General features: G+C 48.8%; 1 protein-coding gene across 1 annotated transcript in view; it reads right to left on the bottom strand.

Annotated features, from left to right (window-relative positions):
• Nucleotides 1-22,502, bottom strand: part of LOC143935913 (integrin alpha-IIb-like) — a 129,685-nt gene that overhangs the window by 45,808 nt on the left and 61,375 nt on the right. Inside the window, exons 9-10 of the mRNA XM_077460103.1 lie at nucleotides 20,520-20,560; nucleotides 9,458-9,508 (exon numbers count right to left, since the gene is read on the bottom strand). Coding sequence (XP_077316229.1) covers nucleotides 9,458-9,508; nucleotides 20,520-20,560 — 92 coding nt within the window. The remainder of the gene's footprint in view (nucleotides 1-9,457; nucleotides 9,509-20,519; nucleotides 20,561-22,502) is intronic.

Raw genomic sequence — 22,502 nt, 5'->3', positions numbered from 1 at the left:
AGAATGCGCAGCAGGATGACACACCCACTGGGCTGGTTCCGAGAAAGAATGGCACACAATACACCTAGCTAAACTGCATTCTCACACTTTCCAGGAGTGACAGCGACACCTGTGGCCAAGGAGAACCCAGTGCAATCCAGCTAGACTGGTACTGAAACCATAATTTGACATAATTAACCCTAAAACCCAACTGTAGTTTTAGGAACATTAAATTGAAAAAAACACAGAGCACATGATCGTCAGGAGCCGGCGCTACCTTATAATCCACCACCAGCATTTTTTTTTTATTGTTTCAGTTTTTAGTGGATAAGAATCTCTAAGGTGATATTTAACATTCTGTGAGCCCATTGATAAGATTCTCTTCACTTGGTTTTTGGTTTCTTGGTGAGGGTGCCACTAGAGAGGCAAGTAGAGCAGAATAGGTGGACTACACAGCAACCACGTAGGGGCCGACAAAAAAACAAAAAAGTCCCCTTTTAAACAGCTGCGACAACCGAATAAGAACAAGTAAGAACACGCAGAACATAAATTTGGTTGGTTATATATTTCTGGTCTCACTTATTGTTTAGGGAGAAAAGCCAGACTGTCTGTGACTAAAATCAGCACACAAACACGTGTTAGGCACACAGTTAACCCCTTGATTGCCCCCCTGATCACCCCTGTCACCCAGTGTCATTAGTACAGTGACAGTGTACAGTGCCTTGAAAAAGTTTTCATACTTCTTGAACTTTCCACACTGTCATGTTACAACCAAGAACGTAAATGTATTTCTACTGGGATTTTATGTGATATACCAACACGAAGTGTTACAGAATTGTGAAGTAGAAGGAAAACAATAAATGTTTTTTAATTTTTTTTACAAATAAATATCTGAAAAGCATGTATTTGTATTCATCCCCCCGTGTCAATACTTTGTAGAACCAACTTTTGCTGCAATTACAGCTGCAAGTCTTTTTGGGGATATCTCTACCAGCTTTGCTCATCTAGAGAATGAAATGTTTGCCCATTCCTCTTTGCAAAATAGCTCAAGCTCTGTCAGATTGGATGGAGAGCGCCTCTGAACAGCAATTTTCAAGTCTTGCCACACATTCCTAATTGGATTTAGGTCTGGACTTTGACTGGGCCATTATAACATATGAATATGTTTTGATATAAACCATTCCATTGTAGCTCTGTCTGTAGGTTTAGGGTCGTTGTCCTGCTGGAAGGTGAACCTCTGCTCCAGTCTCAAGTCTTTTGCAGACTCTAAGGCCGCGTACACACGCGGGGACTGTCTGCCGAAACTAAGTTCGTCAAACAGTCCGCTCAAACTTTTGAATGAACGAACACGCCCACACACGGCACTTTTTGAGCGGACAAATACGGCAAACTTTGTTCGTCGTACTAAGTCCGCGCAACTTTTGAAATGAACGGACTCGCCCACACACGAGGCAACAGTCCGCTCATTTCGAGCGCGTGTGCAGGTAGGCGGGGCCCGCGACGGAGACGTCGCGGGCTCCGCCGCCTGGAATGTACTTAAAGGGGAACCCCAACGCTGAAAAAAATCGGCGTGGGGGTCCCCCCAATTTCCACAACAGACCCTTGTCCGAGCACGCTACCCGGCCGGCCAGGAAAGGGGGGCGAGCGAGCGCGCCCCCCCCTCCCGAGCCGTACCAGGCCGCGTGCCCTCAACATGGGGGGTGCCTTGGGGAAGGGGGGGCCGCGCGTCCCCATGTTGATGAGGATAAGGGCCTCTTCCCGACAACCCTGGCCGCTGGTTGTCGGGGTCTGCGGGCGGGGGGCTTATCGGAATCCGGGAGCCCCCTTTAATAAGGGGGCCCCCGGATACCGGCCCCCCACCCTATGTGAATGAGTATGGGGTACAATGTACCCCTACCCATTCACCTGTAAAATAAAAGTACCCAAAAAAAAAACACAACACACGAGATAAAATATTTTATTGCACAGCTCCGGGGGTCTTCCGTCTTCGGGGGTCTTCTCGCCGGACTCCTCCGCTATCTTCTTGTAGCTCTTTTGCTAGCGGAGGAGTCCGGCTTTCTTCCTCCCCGCCGCCGGCCTCTTCTCCCGACTTCGGGGGTCTTGTCCCCCTCTTCGGTTCTTCTGCCGGGCCACTGCGCCTTCTTATAGCTCTTTTGCAGGCGGTGGCCCGGTCTTCTGTCGCCGCTGTCGCCTTCCGGTCGCCTTCCATTCTTCTTCTTGTTCTTCTTCTTCTTCTTCTTCTTCTCCAGGAGATGTTGACACGTCGCTCTCTCCGGCCGGAATGCCAGAGCCACGCTGTGCGGCCACTTATATAGTGACAATGGGGCGGTGTCACATGGTATATGTCACATGGGTTGGTCACATGGTGACCCCGCCCCCTTACGATGTCATAGTCCCCATGTGACATCAACCCATGTGACATATACCATGTGACACCGCCCCATTGTCACTATATAAGTGGCCGCACAGCGCGGCTCTGGCATTCCGGCCGGAGAGAGCGACGTGTCAACATCTCCTGGAGAAGAAGAAGAAGAAGAACGGAAGGCGACCGGAAGGCGTCCGGAAGGCGACAGCGGCGACAGAAGACCGGGCCACCGCCTGCAAAAGAGCTATAAGAAGGCGCGGTGGCCCGGCAGAAGAACCGAAGAGGGGGACAAGACCCCCGAAGTCGGGAGAAGAGGCCAGCGGCGGGGAGGAAGAAAGCCGGACTCCTCCGCTAGCAAAAGAGCTACAAGAAGATAGCGGAGGAGTCCGGCGAGAAGACCCCCGAAGACGGAAGACCCCCGGAGCTGTGCAATAAAATATTTTATCTCGTGTGTTGTGTTTTTTTTTGGGTACTTTTATTTTACAGGTGAATGGGTAGGGGTACATTGTACCCCATACTCATTCACATAGGGTGGGGAGCCGGTATCCGGGGGCCCCCTTATTAAAGGGGGCTCCCGGATTCCGATAAGCCCCCCGCCCGCAGACCCCGACAACCAACGGCCAGGGTTGTCGGGAAGAGGCCCTTGTCCTCATCAACATGGGGACAAGGTGCTTTGGGGTGGGGGGGCCGCGCGGCCCCCCCTTCCCCAAGGCACCCCCCATGTTGAGGGCACGCGGCCTGGTACGGCTCGGGAGGGGGGGCGTGCTCGCTCGCCCCCCTTTCCCTGCCGGCCGGGTAGCGTGCTCGGACAAGGGTCTGTTGTGGACTTTGGGGGGGACCCCCACGCCGATTTTTTTCGGCGTTGGGGTTCCCCTTTAAGTCCATACCAGGCGCGGGGCCCGCGACGTCTCCCTCGCGGGCCCCACCTACCTGGGGACGCGCTCGAAATGAGCAGACTTTCCTCCGAGCGGGAACAGTTTGCTCATTTCGAAAGTGGCCTACACACGGGCGGACTGTCCGCTCAAACCAAGTTTCAGCGGACAGTTTTTCGGAATTTCCGAAAAACTTTGTTCGTCAAACTGTCCGCTGAAACTGTCCGCTGAAGCCCCACACACGAGCGGACTGTCCGCTGAAACACTGTTCAGCGGACAAAGTTGAGCGAACAGTCCGCCCGTGTGTACGCGGCCTAACAGGTTTTCTGTACGCGATCAGACTTTCCGACAACAAAACCATGGATTTTTGTTCGAAGGTTGTTGTCTCCAACTTGTCTTGCATACACACGGTCACACAAATGTTGGCCAACAATTACGAACGTAGTGACGTACAAGACATATGTGATATCTCCATTACAAATGCTAGTTTTACAAGACCGAGTGCTTCCGGCTCGTACTTGATTCTGAGCATGCATGGACTTTTGTGCGATAGACTTGAGATTAAATTACACACAGGTGGACTATATTTACTAATTAGGTGACTTCTGAAGGTAATTGGTTCCACTAAATTTTAGTTAGGGGTATCAGAGTAAAGGGGGCTGAATACAAATGCACGCCACACTTTTCAGATATTGATTTGAAATGTGAAAACCATTTATTATTTTCCTTCCACTTCACAATTATGTGCCATTTTGTGTTGATCTATCACATAAAATCCCAATAAAACACATTTACGTTTTTGGTTGTAACATGACAAAATGTGGAAAATTTAAAAGGGTATGAATATTTTATCAATGATCACTGTATTGGTGTCACTAGTGATGTCAGAGTCAGTTAATGTTCTTGAAGCTAGCGTCAGTTAGTGCCAGTCCCTGATTGCCCGTCACATTATCACAGTCACACTAGAAATGTGATGCTTTACCTTTCACACAAATCGATTATTATACATTAGGGATGGGCCGAATGGTTTGGTTCGCACCCAGAATATGCGAACGGACCGAAGTCAGTTCGCATTCGAACACTGTTAAAGTCTATGGGACTCAAACGTGAGAAATCAAAAGTGCACATTTTAAAGGCTAATATGCAAGTTATTGTCCTAAAAAGGGTTTGGGGACCCGGGTGCTGCCCTAGGAGACATGTATCAATGGAAAAAATACGTTTTAAAAACTGACGTTTTTTCGTGAGCAGTGATTTTAATGATGCTTAAAGTGAAAAAATAAAAGTTAAATATTCCTTTAAATATCGTACCTGGGGGGTGTCAATGCTATGCCTTTAAAGTGGCGCGTGCCTCCCGTGCAGTCCCTGCACAAAATTAAATTTTTAAAGGAATAAAAGTAATTTAAAACGTCTTGAGGCTTTAATGTAATGTCTGGTTCCGGCAATATGGATGAAAATCAGTGAGACAACCGAAAAACCGAAACAAGGATTAGTGATAAATCAGTGGAGGAGACATCTTTTTCCCATATTAACCCTTACAGGAGAGAGTTTGTAAGTCGGAATTTTGAAAATAGGGGACCGCCTGTATATACTATACGGCCTGCCCTATACACTCTGTGGAAAATTGGGCCTTAGGTATTGGTGGTACCAATACACTGTAAGCCCTCACAGTTACTCTTGGTGGGTGCTGGAACGGACCCTGCTGTGAAATATTATATCAAGAATTGTAATTACATGCCCCTGTTAAACAGGGGCAGACAAATTGGGCCTTAGGCGGTGGTAGTGGTGGAAGCCTCACAGATACTTTTGTTGAGCGCAGGAGCAGGCCCTGCTGTGAAACATTAGATCAAAAGTTGTAATTGCACACCCTTATAAAACATGGGCAGAAAAATTGGGCCTTAGGCAGTGGTGGTGCCACAACACTGCGCCCCTCACAGATACTCTTGTTGAGCGCAGGAACGAGCACCGCTGCAAAATATTACAGTAAAAATTGGGCCTTAACCACTGGTGGTTGTGCCCAGAACCAAAAATGGTCTTAGAAGCTATCAACATGAACATTGAGGAGGAATAGGATCACTCAGTCACTTAGCATAAAAGGATAGTCACTCAGCATCAGCATAGGCAGTCTCCGAAGGGATCTCACATTCATAAAAAAATTAATTGGTTACATCAGCATCAGGTGCTTGGTAGCAGGTGTACTCTGTGATCGGTTACAAAGCCTCTAGCAGCACTAAAGGTGCGTTCCGAAAGAACACTGGATGCAGGACAGGTCAGTAGCTCAATCGCATACTGTGCAAGCTCTGGCCAGTGATCCATCCTCAAGACCCAGTAACTTAGTGGATTTTCAGTTGGAAAGGTCTCCATGTCTGATCTTGCCCCTAGGTATTCCTGCACCATGTACAACAGATATTGGTGATGGTTGCTGGAACCGATCAGACCTTGGGGCTGCGGACTAAAAAATTGTCTGAACGCATCGGTCAGATGGCCACCTTCTCCACCGCTCCTTCTGTGACTGACTGAAGCCTCAGCAACACGTTGTCCAGGAGGAACAGGAAATTGTAACCTCCCAGGCTCTGAAAACGCATTGCACAAACCTTTCTGCAGGGCCTCCCGAAGATGTTTCATCTTCTGATCCCTCTGCTATGACTGGATTAAGTTCCGCCACTATAGCCCTTGTAACGTGGATCATGAAGGTTTGCCAGCCAGTACTGATTCCTCTCCTTGATCCCAGAAATCCGAGGGTCCTTTTGCAGGCTTTGCAGGATCAGGGAGGCCATGCAGCGTAGGTTTGCTGAGGCATTCAGTCCGGAGTCCTCCAGGTCACTAAGGACGACCTGATCCGTAGCCTCCTCCTACCAGCCACGTACAAGTCTATGGGTTTCTGGGGACTGAAAACGATCCCTTGAAGACTGTTGGTGATGCTGAGTGCTAGGCTCCACCTCCATTCTGATACAATCCTCATCCTCCTCCTCCTCTTCTTCCTGTGAGATCAGCGGGCCGTAGGAATACTGTCTGGATAAAGGGGGGCCTTGAGAGGTAAGGAAGTCCTCCTCTTCCTCCCTCTGTTCTGCCTCAAGTGCCCTGTCCATTATTCCACGCAGCGTGTGCCCCAACAGGTAGACAAGAGGAACATTATCACTGATGCATGCGCTGTCACTGCTCACCATCCTCGTGGCCTTCTCAAATGGTGACAGGACAGTGCATGCATCCTTGAACATGAGCCACTGGCGTGGCAAAAAAAAGCCAAGCTCCCCTGACCCTGTCCTGGTGCCATACTCACACAGGTAGTCATTGATGGCCCTCTGCTGCATATGCAGCCGCTGCACCATTGCCAACATTGAGTTCCACCTGGTGGGCATATCACAGATGAGGCGTTTCTTGGGCAGGTTGCATTCCTTTTGGAGGTCAGCCAGCCGAGCACTGGCATTATATGACCGGAAATACCTATAGACTTTCCTGGCCTTCCACATGTCGGTAGGGAGCCGGAATGGCCTTCCGAGAAAAAAAAAAGGCGTTTGGGAACCTGCCACTGAGGTACCGCACATTTTCACAAATTCTCAAAAGGGGGCAGAGTCTACCAGCTCAAAAGGCAGCAGTTATAGTGCTAGCAATTTAGCCAAACTAGCATTTAGCCAAATTTCATTCAGCCGCTGAGTATGTGGATGGCTGGGACTGAATTTCTTTCGCCAGTTTAGCAACTGTGGTAGGGAAATTTGCCTGCTACAATCGGATGTTGGTGTACCGCTAGCAGATTGACCGGAAGTGCTTGGAACACCTAATTCTACACCTTCATTCCTCTCAGTGCACATCTCTGAGATGACTGAAGTTATAGTGGGGTTGAACATCCTGCCGCAAGCTCCATGACCGTGCACGTGGGTCCCGCGGACTCGATCACTGCGGGGATACCCGTGATCGTGTCATGGAGCTCAAGAACAGGGAGATGCTGATGTAAACAGCATCTCCCCGTTCTGCCTAATGACAGCACACTGATCGTCTGCTCCCTGTCATCAGGAGCAGCGATCAGTGTGGTGCCACACACAGCCATGCCCCCAGTCAGTTCGAAATATGCCCCTAGGATACACTTAACCCCTCCCCGCCCCCTAGTGGTTAACCCCTTTACTACCAGTGACATTTTTACAGTAATCAATGCAATTTTATAGCATTGACCGCTGTATTAATGCCAATGTCCCAAAAATGTGTCAAAATTGTCCGATGTGTCCGCCATAATGTAACAGTCATGATAAAAACACTGATAACCAGCATTACTAGTAAAAAAAATTATTAATAAAAATGCCATAAAACTATCCCCTATTTTGTAGATGCTATAACTTTTGCGCAAACCAATCAATAAACGTTTATTGCGATTTTTTTTTTACCAAAAATATATAGAAGAATATGTATCGGCCTAAACTGAGGAAAAAAATGTTTTTTTATATATTTTTGGGCGATACATATTATATCAAAAAGTAAAAAATAATGCGTTTTTTTCAAATTTGGCACTCTTTTTTTTGCTTATAGCGCAAAAACTAAAAACCGTAGAGGTGATCAAATACCACCAAAATAAAGCTCTATTTGTGGGAAAAAAAGGACGTCAATTTTGTTTGGGAGCCACGTCGCACGACTGCACAATTGTCAGTTAAAGCGACGTGTGCCGAATCACAAAAAACGCTCTGGTCAGGTAGGGGGTAAATCATTCCGGGGATGAAGTGGTTAAGACCCCTTTAACACTGGGGCAGTTTTCAGGCACTTTAGCACTATAAATAGCCTCTGCAAAGCGTCTGAAACCGCCTCCCATTCATTGCAGTGTGTCTTTTCACACTGGGGCAGTGCGATTGCGGGAAGTTATGAAAAGTCTTGCAGAACATTGCCTTTTGAAATTAATAGGCAGTGCTTCCAAAGCGCCTGAAAAGCGATTTGAAAATGATGCAAAACTGTAGTTTTTACCTTTTTTGTGGGATAAAAAACGCTCTGCTAACAGCCTAAAAGCGGCTAAAACAGCGCTAAAGAGCCACAACGGCCGGGCGGCTCAGTGTGAAAGTAGTCTAAAGGTCCACTGTTTTATGTCAGTCGATAAATCTCATCATAATCTAAGTAACCTTTCTGCTTGAGGCTATGTTCACACTATTCATGGAAGTTGCACGACTTCTGATCCGACTTTGCCCTGCAACTTCATGTCCGACTTTCATGCAACTTCAGTGAATGGGTGTCGACATCTGGAGACCCTGCCCCCTTATAACATCACTGCCCCATCATACTTTGGGTGGTAACTTCATAAGGGGTGGGTCACCCGGATGACATCACTGGATGGCCACGCTCCACGTCTATAAAAGGACCATCGGAGAGTGGAGCTGGCACAACTGTGGGAGCTTGTGTTGGGAGAAGAACAAGCAGAAGAGCCAAATAAGACTTCAGCAGCAGAGGGAGAAGAACCAGAGGAAACAGACATTGGAAGCGGAGGGAGAAGAACTGGAGGAAGAAGACATCGTAAGCGGAGAGAGAAGAACCGGAGGAAGGAGACTTGGCAGTGGAGGGAGAAGAACCAGAGGAGGGAGAAGACATGGGCAACGGAGGGAGAAGAATCGAAGGAGGGAGAAGACATCACTGGAGAAAGAAGACATGTTGGGACTAGTTTTAATAAAGGATTGTTTACTGTTTTTATAAATTTTTTTACATTTTTTGGTGAATGGGTAGGGGTACGATGTACCCCATAATTATTCACATGGGGGGATCTGGGGGCCCCCTTGTTAAAGGGGGCTTCCAGATTACCATAAGCCCCCCGTCCGCAGAACCCCACAACCACCACTCAGGTATGTTGGGAAGAGGCCCTTGTCCCCATCAACATGGGGACAAGGTGCTTTGTGGTGGAAACCCCACGCCATTTTTATTTATTTTTTGGCATGGGGTTCCCCTTCAAGATCCTCAGAGCACAAGTCGCATGCCACAAGTCGGATCAGTTAAGACGATGATCGGACTTGCATGCAACTTACTTTCAAATCAGTGGTCTGAAATCGTACCCAAGCCAGACCAAAGTAGTGCAGGAAGTCGGACTGATACAAGCCGGGCAAGTTAAAATGGTGCTCACAGGGAACCATTCATTTTGACATGTAATGCGACTTGTGCTATGGAAGTCAGGGCTCATGGCGGACCAGTGTGAACCAGCCCTGAACCAATTTTGTCTAAAGCAGCTGATGGTTTACAAATAAGATCCTCCTAGGACCACAAACTTACTTGTCATTATGCTCACCTGTTCTCCTCTGAAGCTAATCATTTTTTTCCTGTTTGAATAGATTTCAACCTGTGACCGATAAGACATTGATTTTAGTCTACAAACAAACTATTCAATATTTCATACTGGATGTAAAAAGCAAGAGGCTTGGCATTTATTGTAAAGAATGTGCATCTCTCAGCATTAATGAAAGTGATTTTATACTTAAATTTAGGCGTTTCATCAATTCCTGCCAATAACTTCTTTGTAGTCAAAAGCTTAGGCACCAACAAATCATTTGGAAATGACTCCCTGGCAGTGCAGTCACAAATTCGGAACTACAGTATATATTGGATAAAATAATGTTCTTATGATCAAATCATAGAAAAAATATTGTAAAATACTGTAGATCAGGGGTCTCAACTTTCTAAACAAAGGGTCAGTTTACTGTCCTTCAGACTTTAGGGGGGAGCTGGACTGTGGCCAGTGGGAGTAGAAAGTGTCCTGCATCAGTGATATTAACAATGCCCCATCTTTTGTCTTAGGGTGAGGAATAGTGCCTCATTGGTTATGTCAATAGGAGGAACAGTATGCCATTGATGGTGTCAGTGGCCAGAATTATGCCCTATTGTTGGGATCAGTGGGAGGAATATTGCCTCAAATCAGTAGGAGAAATAGTAGGGCTGGATGAGGGAAATCAAAGGGCCACATCCAGCATCCCAGGCCGCAGTTTGGAGACCATTGCAGTAGACCACAGCAACCCATCAAAAGTCCAAAAAACTAAAATCGAATTGGTTACTTTGAGTCATTTTGTTCATTTTCAATACTCCTTGTTTTACTCATTTCTGTAGCACTGGCTATTGTTTGATGAATCAATTGTTTCAATATTTTGACAGAAAATTGATTATTATGTGAAGCAACCAAATTATTCTAAAACGTCTAGTTTGGAAAGTGACTGGTCTGGTTGCAAGTGACCTAACAGATATCCAAAGGACTAAATTAAATCAGACTGAATGATCAATCATATGAAAAATAGATGCATGTCTGGTCAACATAAATATACACAAACTGCCCAGCTCCACACATTGAATTGTAGGTCAGTGGATTGTACTGGACATCATATTATAAGACTTCTCAACAGATACATTCCACATTCAGCACTTACCATTAGTGATGGACGAACTTCCGACGGGACGTTTCGCGAACGCGAAACGCGAACGGACACAAACGTTCGCGAAAACGACCGTTCGCCGCGGGCTCCATTGACTTCAATGGGAGGCGAATTTCGCAAACCTTTAGGTCGAATTTGCGGCCACGGGGTAATTATTAGGGGGTAGCACGTAGTCCCACCACCTGGACAATAGCATAATACATGTATGAGGTGAATTTGGGATCGATAACTACAAGCATTTTTTTTTTATTTGGGAAATTGTTCTGACAATTCAGGACTATGGAGCTAATGAAGGCAATGGAGGAGAGGGAAGGTCAGGGACCAGGGTAGGCAAACAAGAGGGTGCAGGAGATACAGAGCACTGACAGCAGCACCGTAATACAGAGCACTGACATCAGCACCGTGACATACAGCGCTGACAGCAGCTCCGTGACATACAGCGCTGACAGCAGCTCCGTGACATACAGCGCTGACAGCAGCTCCGTGACATACAGCGCTGACAGCAGCTCCGTGACATACAGCGCTGACAGCAGCTCCGTGACATACAGCGCTGACAGCAGCACCGTGACATACAGCGCTGACAGCAGCTCCGTGACATACAGCGCTGACAGCAGCTCCGTGACATACAGCGCTGACAGCAGCTCCGTGACATACAGCACTGACAGCAGCTCCGTGACATACAGCGCTGACAGCAGCTCCGTGACATACAGCGCTGACAGCAGCACCGTGACATACAGCGCTGACAGCAGCTCCGTGACATACAGCGCTGACAGCAGCTCCGTGACATACAGCGCTGACAGCAGCTCCGTGACATACAGCGCTGACAGCAGCTCCGTGACATACAGCGCTGACAGCAGCTCCGTGACATACAGCGCTGACAGCAGCTCCGTGACATACAGCGCTGACAGCAGCTCCGTGACATACAGCGCTGACAGCAGCTCCGTGACATACAGCGCTGACAGCAGCTCCGTGACATACAGCGCTGACAGCAGCTCCGTGACATACAGCGCTGACAGCAGCTCCGTGACATACAGCGCTGACAGCAGCACCGTAAGCAGCCCCAGGAGGAAGTCAGCACAGCACAGGGATGGTGTGATCCCCTCATAATAAGAACCCCCAGGAGGAAGTCAGCACAGCACAGGGATGGTGGGAGCCCCTCATAATAAGAACACCCAGGAGGAAGTCAGCACAGCACAGGGATGGTGGGAACCCCTCATAATAAGCAGCCCCAGTAGAAATATGACACCGCTCAACCTCTTCAAAGAGGAGGGTAGGGGCATATAGTACGGTGTGCTTTTTTGGGTCAGGGAAGTGAGCCAAATGAATTAAGAAGGTCTGTGTGCTTGATTCCAAAAATTGTTTATAGACATATACATGGTCTACTGATCACATGTGTTGAATTCCTCCGAGATCCATGCCTCATTCATTTTTAGAAATGTGAGGTAGTTAACACTGTGGTGAGCTAGGCGAGTACGCTTATCGGTCACAATCCCCCCTGCTGCGCTGAACGTCCTTTCGGACAGGACACTGGATGAGGGGCAAGCCAACAGTTCGATTGCAAATTGGGCAAGCTCTGGCCAGAGGTCAAGCCTGCCCACCCAGTAGTCTAGGGGTTCATCACTCCTCAGAGCGTCCACATCGGCCGTTAACCCAATGTAGTCGGACACCTGACGGTCTAGGCGTTCCCTGATGCTGGATCCGGATGACACCTGTCGATGGGTCGGCTGAAAGAATGACCTCATATCCGAAGTCACCAACACATCTTCAAACCGGCCTCTTCTTGCAGGCGCTGTTGGATTGGTACCCGCAAATCCTTCTCTGGGAGTGGGAATTGCTCCTCTGCCAGCGCACGCAAAAGCAGAATGCAGCATTTCTCGAAGCAAGGCCTGGAAGTGCTGCATTCTGACAGCCCTCTGCGACGGCGGTAACATTTCCGCCATTTTGTGTTTGTACCGGGGGTCTAAGTACGTTGCCACCCAGTACTGGTCCTTGACCCTCATGCTTTTTATACGGGGGTCCCTATTAAAACACTGGAGCATGAAGGCCCCCATTTGCACTAAAGTGGAAGCGGTGTGGTGGCCTGGCTCCTGCTCATCATCCAGGATAATGTCGTCCTCTTCATTCTCCTCTCCCCATCCTCGCACAACAGGGATCCCAGAAAGGTTTAAAGCATGCTCTTCTTGCTCCTGCTCATCCGCCCCGGCACCATCCTCCTCTGACTCCTCATCAGACTCCTGTTGTTGACTTGTCTCAGATAGAGTAGCCCCCCCTGGGAATTCATCCAGCATTGCGACTTCCTCATCTTCCCGCTCCTGCTCCTCCACAGCCTGATCAATGACACGACGCAATGCACGCTCCAGAAAGAAGGCATAAGGTACCATGTCACTGATGGCGCCATGGCTGCGACTGACCAGTTTGGTGATCTCCTCAAATGGCCGCAGAAGTCTGCATGTGTCGCGCATGAGCAGCCACTGGCGCGGTGAAAAAAAACCCAGCTCCCCAGAACCGTTTCTTTCGCAGAGTTCATACAGGTAGACGTTAACTGCACGTTTCTGCTGGAGCAGCCTATCAAGCATATAGAAGGTTGAGTTCCATCGCGTCGGGCAATCGCAAATAAGACGTCTGACCGGCAGATGGTGTCGCCGCTGAATGTCAGCAAGGCGAGCCATGGCCGTGTAAGATCTTCTGAAATGGGCCGAGATTTTCCTTGCCTGCCGCAAGATGTCCTGGACCCCAGGGTATTTGACAAGGAATCGCTGCACGACCAAGTTTAAGACGTGTGCCATGCACGGCACGTGCGTGATTTTGCCCTGTTTCAATGCGCTAAGCAGATTGGCACCGTTGTCACACACCACTTTACCAACTGTCAAATTGAGCGGTGTTAGCCACTCATCTGCCTGTGAACGCAAAGCTGAAAGGAGTGCCGGGCCAGTGTGGCTCTTTGCTTCCAGGCACAACAGACGCAGCACGGCATGGCAACGTCTCACCTGGCATGTGGAATAGGTTCTGGGGAGCTTGGGCGGTGCAGTGGAAGAGACGCTAGCAGCGGAAAAGGAGGAGGCAGCTGAGGAGGAGAGGGAGGAGGATGGAGTAGGAGGAGGAGAAGAAGAGTCAGGCCTGCATGCAATCCGTGGCGGTAAAACCAAATCTACACGGGTGCCACGGGTTACATGCTTGACGGCCGTCAGAAGGTTCACCCAGTGGGCAGTAAAACTGATATACCTTCCCTGCCCGTGTTTGCTAGACCACGTGTCTGTGGTCAGATGTATCTTGGCACCGACACTGTGTGCCAGAGATACATTCACTTGCCGCTGAACATGGCCATATAGCTCTGGGATGCCCTTCTCTGAGAAATACTTCCTTCCTGGGACCTTCCATTGTGGTGTTCCAATGGCCACAAATTTGCGAAAGGCCTCCGAGTCCACCAGTTTATATGGCAGTAGTTGGCGGGCTATGAGTTCTGACAAGCCAGCCGCCAACCGTTGGGCAAGAGGGTTATCCGGCGTCATCATTTTTTTACGCTCAAACATTAGGCCCACGGAAGCCTGCCTTTTTGCAGAAAAATGTGAGCTTGGCGTGATGGAAGGTGGAGTGGAGGACAATTGTGAGGAGAGAGGAGAAGGAGAAGTAGAAGACGAGGCTGGACGGTGAGAGCCTGCAGTGTGGCTTTGTGTGTTCCGTTGCTCCCACTGGGCTCGGTGATGGCTGCTCATGTGCCTTCTTAAGGCGGTCGTCCCTAGGTGAGTATTGGGCTTACCGCGACTAACGCGTTGACTGCAAAGATTGCAGATGGCAACGCTATTGTCAGCAGCGGACACGTTAAAAAAAGCCCACACTGCGGAGCCATGTGCCGGTGTCCTGGGAGCGCCAGATGTGACCGTACATGGTCGATGACTCGCTCCTGATACATTTGCAGTCTGCTTTGTCCCTGCTGTGCAATGTAAGTCATTGCTGCTTCTCCTCCCTATCTGCTGGTCCATATCTCCCTCTGAACTCCCCTCCTCTTCCTCTCTTGTGGGCACCCACGTGACATCACTAGACACGTCATCATCAACGTCACCTTCCCCACCGCTATAAGTAGAGTAGGCAGCAACACCGGGGACCAACCTCCTCCTTGGGCTGATCTGGGTACTGGCGTCAGACTGCTGAGTAGCGCTTGTTGCTACCTCCTCTTCCTGATCCAATACCAAGAGTGGCTGCGCATCAGAAATGTCCTCTTGATATGGATCGGAAAATAATTCCAGTGACTCAAGCGGAAGGTATGTGGTGGTGGTGGTGGTGGTCGTGTTGTTGGTGGTAGTGTCTTTGGGGGTGCACATAGCAGAGAGTGAAGAAGAGGGTGCAGATCGAGAGGATGAGGAGGGTGCAGAAGAGTAAGGCTGAGCGAGCCACTCAACCAAGTCTGGTGCATCCTTTAAAGTAATTGAACGCACCTTCTGCAACTTCCCACTTTGGCTCAAGCCTGTTGCTCCTGCCCTACCCCTACCACCCCTGCGGAAGGGCCTGCCTCTTCCTCTGCATGTCATTTTTTAAATGACCCTGTGACAAAACTCTTAGTCCCTATACCGCTGAAGGACTGCTGCAGTATAGGTGAGCGGTCAGCAGTGGTGCACGTCAACCCTATCTATTGTGGACCTATAGCGGTCCTTACAGAACAGCAGACTGTACCGCACTCAAGCCTATGTACCGTAGCACCCTATACCAAGTTACCAGTCCTTATAAGAACTTTTGTGGACCAAGCAGGTTGTGTATTAGTGTTTAGCAGACTGTACGTCAGTCCCTATACCGCTGAAGGACTGCTGCAGTATAGGGCAGCGGTCAGCAGTGGTGCACGTCAACCCTATCTATTGTGGACCGATAGCGGTCCTTACAGAACAGCAGACTGTACCGCACTCAAGCCTATGTACCGTAGCACCCTATACCAAGTTACCAGTCCTTATAAGAACTTTTGTGGACCAAGCAGGTTGTGTATTAGTGTTTAGCAGACTGTACGTCAGTCCCTATACCGCTGAAGGACTGCTGCAGTATAGGGCAGCGGTCAGCAGTGGTGCACGTCAACCCTATCTATTGTGGACCGATAGCGGTCCTTACAGAACAGCAGACTGTACCGCACTCAAGCCTATGTACCGTAGCACCCTATACCAAGTTACCAGTCCTTATAAGAACTTTTGTGGAACAAGCAGGTTGTGTGTTAGTGATTAGCAGACTGTACGTCAGTCCCTATACCGCTGAAGGACTGCTGCAGTATAGGTGAGCGGTCAGCAGTGGTGCACGTCAACCCTATCTATTGTGGACCGATAGCGGTCCTTACAGAACAGCAGACTGTACCGCACTCAAGCCTATGTACCGTAGCACCCTATACCAAGTTACCAGTCCTTATAAGAACTTTTGTGGACCAAGCAGGTTGTGTATTAGTGTTTAGCAGACTGTACGTCAGTCCCTATACCGCTGAAGGACTGCTGCAGTATAGGGCAGCGGTCAGCAGTGGTGCACGTCAACCCTATCTATTGTGGACCGATAGCGGTCCTTACAGAACAGCAGACTGTACCGCACTCAAGCCTATGTACCGTAGCACCCTATACCAAGTTACCAGTCCTTATAAGAACTTTTGTGGACCAAGCAGGTTGTGTGTTAGTGTTTAGCAGACTGTACGTCAGTCCCTATACCGCTGAAGGACTGCTGCAGTATAGGGCAGCGGTCAGCAGTGGTGCACGTCAACCCTATCTATTGTGGACCGATAGCGGTCCTTACAGAACAGCAGACTGTACCGCACTCAAGCCTATGTACCGTAGCACCCTATACCAAGTTACCAGTCCTTATAAGAACTTTTGTGGAACAAGCAGGTTGTGTGTTAGTGATTAGCAGACTGTACGTCAGTCCCTATACCGCTGAAGGACTGCTGCAGTATAGGTGAGCGGTCAGCAGTGGTGCACGTCAACCCTATCTATTGTGGACCGATAGCGGTCCTTACAGAACAGCAGACTGTACCGCACTCAAGCCTATGTACCGTAGCACCCTATACCAAGTTACCAGTCCTTATAAGAACTTTTGTGGACCAAGCAGGTTGTGTATTAGTGTTTAGCAGACTGTACGTCAGTCCCTATACCGCTGAAGGACTGCTGCAGTATAGGGCAGCGGTCAGCAGTGGTGCACGTCAACCCTATCTATTGTGGACCGATAGCGGTCCTTACAGAACAGCAGACTGTACCGCACTCAAGCCTATGTACCGTAGCACCCTATACCAAGTTACCAGTCCTTATAAGAACTTTTGTGGACCAAGCAGGTTGTGTATTAGTGTTTAGCAGACTGTACGTCAGTCCCTATACCGCTGAAGGACTGCTGCAGTATAGGGCAGCGGTCAGCAGTGGTGCACGTCAACCCTATCTATTGTGGACCGATAGCGGTCCTTACAGAACAGCAGACTGTACCGCACTCAAGCCTATGTACCGTAGCACCCTATACCAAGTTACCAGTCCTTATAAGAACTTTTGTGGAACAAGCAGGTTGTGTGTTAGTGATTAGCAGACTGTACGTCAGTCCCTATACCGCTGAAGGACTGCTGCAGTATAGGGCAGCGGTCAGCAGTGGTGCACGTCAACCCTATCTATTGTGGACCGATAGCGGTCCTTACAGAACAGCAGACTGTACCGCACTCAAGCCTATGTACCGTAGCACCCTATACCAAGTTACCAGTCCTTATAAGAACTTTTGTGGAACAAGCAGGTTGTGTGTTAGTGATTAGCAGACTGTACGTCAGTCCCTATACCGCTGAAGGACTGCTGCAGTATAGGTGAGCGGTCAGCAGTGGTGCACGTCAACCCTATCTATTGTGGACCGATAGCGGTCCTTACAGAACAGCAGACTGTACCGCACTCAAGCCTATGTACCGTAGCACCCTATACCAAGTTACCAGTCCTTATAAGAACTTTTGTGGACCAAGCAGGTTGTGTATTAGTGTTTAGCAGACTGTACGTCAGTCCCTATACCGCTGAAGGACTGCTGCAGTATAGGGCAGCGGTCAGCAGTGGTGCACGTCAACCCTATCTATTGTGGACCGATAGCGGTCCTTACAGAACAGCAGACTGTACCGCACTCAAGCCTATGTACCGTAGCACCCTATACCAAGTTACCAGTCCTTATAAGAACTTTTGTGGACCAAGCAGGTTGTGTATTAGTGTTTAGCAGACTGTACGTCAGTCCCTATACCGCTGAAGGACTGCTGCAGTATAGGGCAGCGGTCAGCAGTGGTGCACGTCAACCCTATCTATTGTGGACCGATAGCGGTCCTTACAGAACAGCAGACTGTACCGCACTCAAGCCTATGTACCGTAGCACCCTATACCAAGTTACCAGTCCTTATAAGAACTTTTGTGGACCAAGCAGGTTGTGTATTAGTGTTTAGCAGACTGTACGTCAGTCCCTATACCGCTGAAGGACTGCTGCAGTATAGGGCAGCGGTCAGCAGTGGTGCACGTCAACCCTATCTATTGTGGACCGATAGCGGTCCTTACAGAACAGCAGACTGTACCGCACTCAAGCCTATGTACCGTAGCACCCTATACCAAGTTACCAGTCCTTATAAGAACTTTTGTGGAACAAGCAGGTTGTGTGTTAGTGATTAGCAGACTGTACGTCAGTCCCTATACCGCTGAAGGACTGCTGCAGTATAGGTGAGCGGTCAGCAGTGGTGCACGTCAACCCTATCTATTGTGGACCGATAGCGGTCCTTACAGAACAGCAGACTGTACCGCACTCAAGCCTATGTACCGTAGCACCCTATACCAAGTTACCAGTCCTTATAAGAACTTTTGTGGACCAAGCAGGTTGTGTATTAGTGTTTAGCAGACTGTACGTCAGTCCCTATACCGCTGAAGGACTGCTGCAGTATAGGGCAGCGGTCAGCAGTGGTGCACGTCAACCCTATCTATTGTGGACCGATAGCGGTCCTTACAGAACAGCAGACTGTACCGCACTCAAGCCTATGTACCGTAGCACCCTATACCAAGTTACCAGTCCTTATAAGAACTTTTGTGGACCAAGCAGGTTGTGTGTTAGTGTTTAGCAGACTGTACGTCAGTCCCTATACCGCTGAAGGACTGCTGCAGTATAGGGCAGCGGTCAGCAGTGGTGCACGTCAACCCTATCTATTGTGGACCGATAGCGGTCCTTACAGAACAGCAGACTGTACCGCACTCAAGCCTATGTACCGTAGCACCCTATACCAAGTTACCAGTCCTTATAAGAACTTTTGTGGAACAAGCAGGTTGTGTGTTAGTGATTAGCAGACTGTACGTCAGTCCCTATACCGCTGAAGGACTGCTGCAGTATAGGTGAGCGGTCAGCAGTGGTGCACGTCAACCCTATCTATTGTGGACCGATAGCGGTCCTTACAGAACAGCAGACTGTACCGCACTCAAGCCTATGTACCGTAGCACCCTATACCAAGTTACCAGTCCTTATAAGAACTTTTGTGGACCAAGCAGGTTGTGTATTAGTGTTTAGCAGACTGTACGTCAGTCCCTATACCGCTGAAGGACTGCTGCAGTATAGGGCAGCGGTCAGCAGTGGTGCACGTCAACCCTATCTATTGTGGACCGATAGCGGTCCTTACAGAACAGCAGACTGTACCGCACTCAAGCCTATGTACCGTAGCACCCTATACCAAGTTACCAGTCCTTATAAGAACTTTTGTGGACCAAGCAGGTTGTGTATTAGTGTTTAGCAGACTGTACGTCAGTCCCTATACCGCTGAAGGACTGCTGCAGTATAGGGCAGCGGTCAGCAGTGGTGCACGTCAACCCTATCTATTGTGGACCGATAGCGGTCCTTACAGAACAGCAGACTGTACCGCACTCAAGCCTATGTACCGTAGCACCCTATACCAAGTTACCAGTCCTTATAAGAACTTTTGTGGAACAAGCAGGTTGTGTGTTAGTGATTAGCAGACTGTACGTCAGTCCCTATACCGCTGAAGGACTGCTGCAGTATAGGGCAGCGGTCAGCAGTGGTGCACGTCAACCCTATCTATTGTGGACCGATAGCGGTCCTTACAGAACAGCAGACTGTACCGCACTCAAGCCTATGTACCGTAGCACCCTATACCAAGTTACCAGTCCTTATAAGAACTTTTGTGGAACAAGTGAGTTGTGAATGTTTAGCAGACTGCAGCAGAAGGGCAGCAGTCAAGTATAATATCCTTTCTATATTTGGAAGAAAGAATATTATACATGTACAAGCCTATTACTGTACCACTGATACCAGTCCTGAAAAGAACCTTTGTGGAACTAATAATAACAGCAAGTCTTTAAAATTACCCTCACTGCCTGACAACACTGCTTCCTTCCTGTCCCTATACAAATTGGCAAAAAAAGAGAACGATTAGTGGTTACTGGAACAGCTCTTTTGTGGACCTTGATAGTAACAGCTAATGATGATGATGATGATGATGATGATGAAAGACTAATCTGGCTGTCCCTGTAGCATACACCGTCCTTTCCCTTTCTCTAAACTAACAAAAGACACTCAGGCTGCTGCAAGAATCAGCAGCACAGCAAACCTATCAACACCTAACACCTATACCAGTCCTGAAAAGAACTTTTGTGTACCAAATAGCTAGTGGTTTATCTCTCCCTACTCCACACAGGAACCTGTCCCTATCTTAACAGAAGAAAGAATGTAAAATGGCCACCGGATCGGGTGTATTTATAGGTTAGGGGGAATGTACAAGTGTCCATGTGCTGTCATGTCTCAATTGGCTGTCCTGTATCACATGATAAACGTGTCACCAAAGGTTAAAGTTCTTGTATACATTAAACACGTAAGTCCGCCGCGGCGAACGACGGAAAAAGGCGTTCGAACGTGCGGACCGCGAATGTCGGAAATTCGCCGCGAAACGACCGCCGGGCGAACCGTTCGGCCATCACTACTTACCATGCCTCTGCTTGAGTGGGTTGGGCTTCCAAGAACAATTTCTACAAGAAAGGAAATAGTCAGCTGTGTTAAAGTGAAACCGTTGTTCTTTTGAAAATAATTTGTAAGGGTAAGGAAGAAAGGTTCTCTTTCTCAGAAAATTCACACAGGAACTCACTACACCCCAATTGCACCACCCATCATTAACACCCCCCCCCCCTCATGCTTCATCAAATGGTAGGTGTGGCCAAATTGCACTAACAGTGGGTGGGACTTAATGGGGCAATGTTAAATACCAGAGTGTAGGGTTCAGGAGTGCGCTACATACAGACATACAGAGTGCAGAGTTTGGCAGTGCATTACATACAGTAGAGAGTGCAGGGTTCAGGAGTGCGCTGCCCTGTAGACAACACTCTTGGCAAACTCTAGGCAAACCGCTAAATATCCATTTGAAATACATAAAAGGGAACAGTTTTACCTGCCAAATAATGTGTATCTTTTTATCCAGCCCTAAGATTTACACAGCTCTGCCAAACAGCACAGTTCTGTCTGGTAGGTAAGGGGACCAAATCTTTTTCTGCTGCAACTTCACTTTCACATATGGGTCTACCACCCCAGCCTGTGGTTGGACAGTGAAAGGATAAGCAGCACACCAAAGAACTAATAGCTGTCATTCTGCTCTCTCCTCCTATCAGCATGCTCCTTCTCTGGCAGCACAACTGATTGGTTACTTGTGTTGCTTATCCTACCCTCTCTAAACTCTGCCCAGCTGTACAGTAATCTTCAAAAGACTGTGCTGCCCCTAAGCTGGCCCCCAGAGGGCATCCTGCCTCGTTGGACATGTGCCTCCTCCTCCTCCTCCTCTCTCCTACCAGGCACCCACGTGGAGTCAGTGCCCTCATCATCCCCTTCCTCTTCATTGCTGGAGCAAACCTGGCAGTATGCTGCAGCTTGTGGAACATGACTGCCAGATTGCTGTCCTTCTTGAGCATCCCCTCTCTCTGCATTCACGTTACTGCCTTCCTCTAGCTGAGTATCATCATCAGAGCCTACAAAACACTGGGCATCCTCCTGGAGCATGTACCCAACACTGTGCTCAAAGCGTTCAGACTCCTCAGGAGGACGTGGTGGGTCTAGGGAAGGAGTCACTGATGATGACATTGAGAGGAGGGAAGACGATGCGTTGGCAGCTGCTTTGCTAGTACCCTGAGCCTGGGTGAGAGAGGATGAGGAGGATGACGAGGGCTTGGTCATCCACTCTACCAAGTCGTTGGCATGTTGCGGCTCAACATGTCCAGCTGCCGAAAAGAAGGACAAGCGTGTCCCATGGCCACGTGCTGATGATGACCATACACCGCGTCCACGACCAGCACTGTTGTCTCTAGACACAGAGCCTGCTTGCCCTCTTTTATCGGCTCGCGCCTGTCTGCCTCTCCTTGCTGGCCTTCCAGACATGGTACTGGCCTGAAGGGAGTTGGGGAAACCAGCAATTGGGTAGTGTATATTGTGCTGGAGGCACACACAACTTCCACTAACTCCTGCAGATGGTAGATGGCTCAAATAGAGAAGAGCTATGTAGGTGGATATAGCGGTGTATACTGGGTTCAGAGCACGCAGACAGCACGCACAATCTCCTACCGCTGACTGCAAGCTCTATTTAAAACGAGCAAGATAGTTAGCTATATAGGTGGATATAGTGGTGTATACTGGGTTCAGAGCACGCAGACAGCACGCACAATCTCCTACCGCTGACTGCAAGCTCTATTTAAAACGAGCAAGATAGTTAGCTATATAGATGGATATAGCGGTGTATACTGGGTTCAGAGCACGCAGACAGCACGCACAATCTCCTAACGCTGACTGCAAGCTCTATTTAAAACGAGCAAGATAGTTAGCTATATAGGTGGATATAGCGGTGTATACTGGGTTCAGAGCACGCAGACAGCACGCACAATCTCCTACCGCTGACTGCAAGCTCTATTTAAAACGAGCAAGATAGTTAGC

Source organism: Lithobates pipiens, unplaced genomic scaffold (genome assembly GCF_037356315.1).
Source record: "Lithobates pipiens isolate NorthernLeopardFrog02 unplaced genomic scaffold, aLitPip1_a1.2 Scaffold_28, whole genome shotgun sequence".
Classification (NCBI taxonomy): domain Eukaryota; kingdom Metazoa; phylum Chordata; class Amphibia; order Anura; family Ranidae; genus Lithobates; species Lithobates pipiens.
This window is presented reverse-complemented; position numbering and strand designations above follow the sequence as displayed.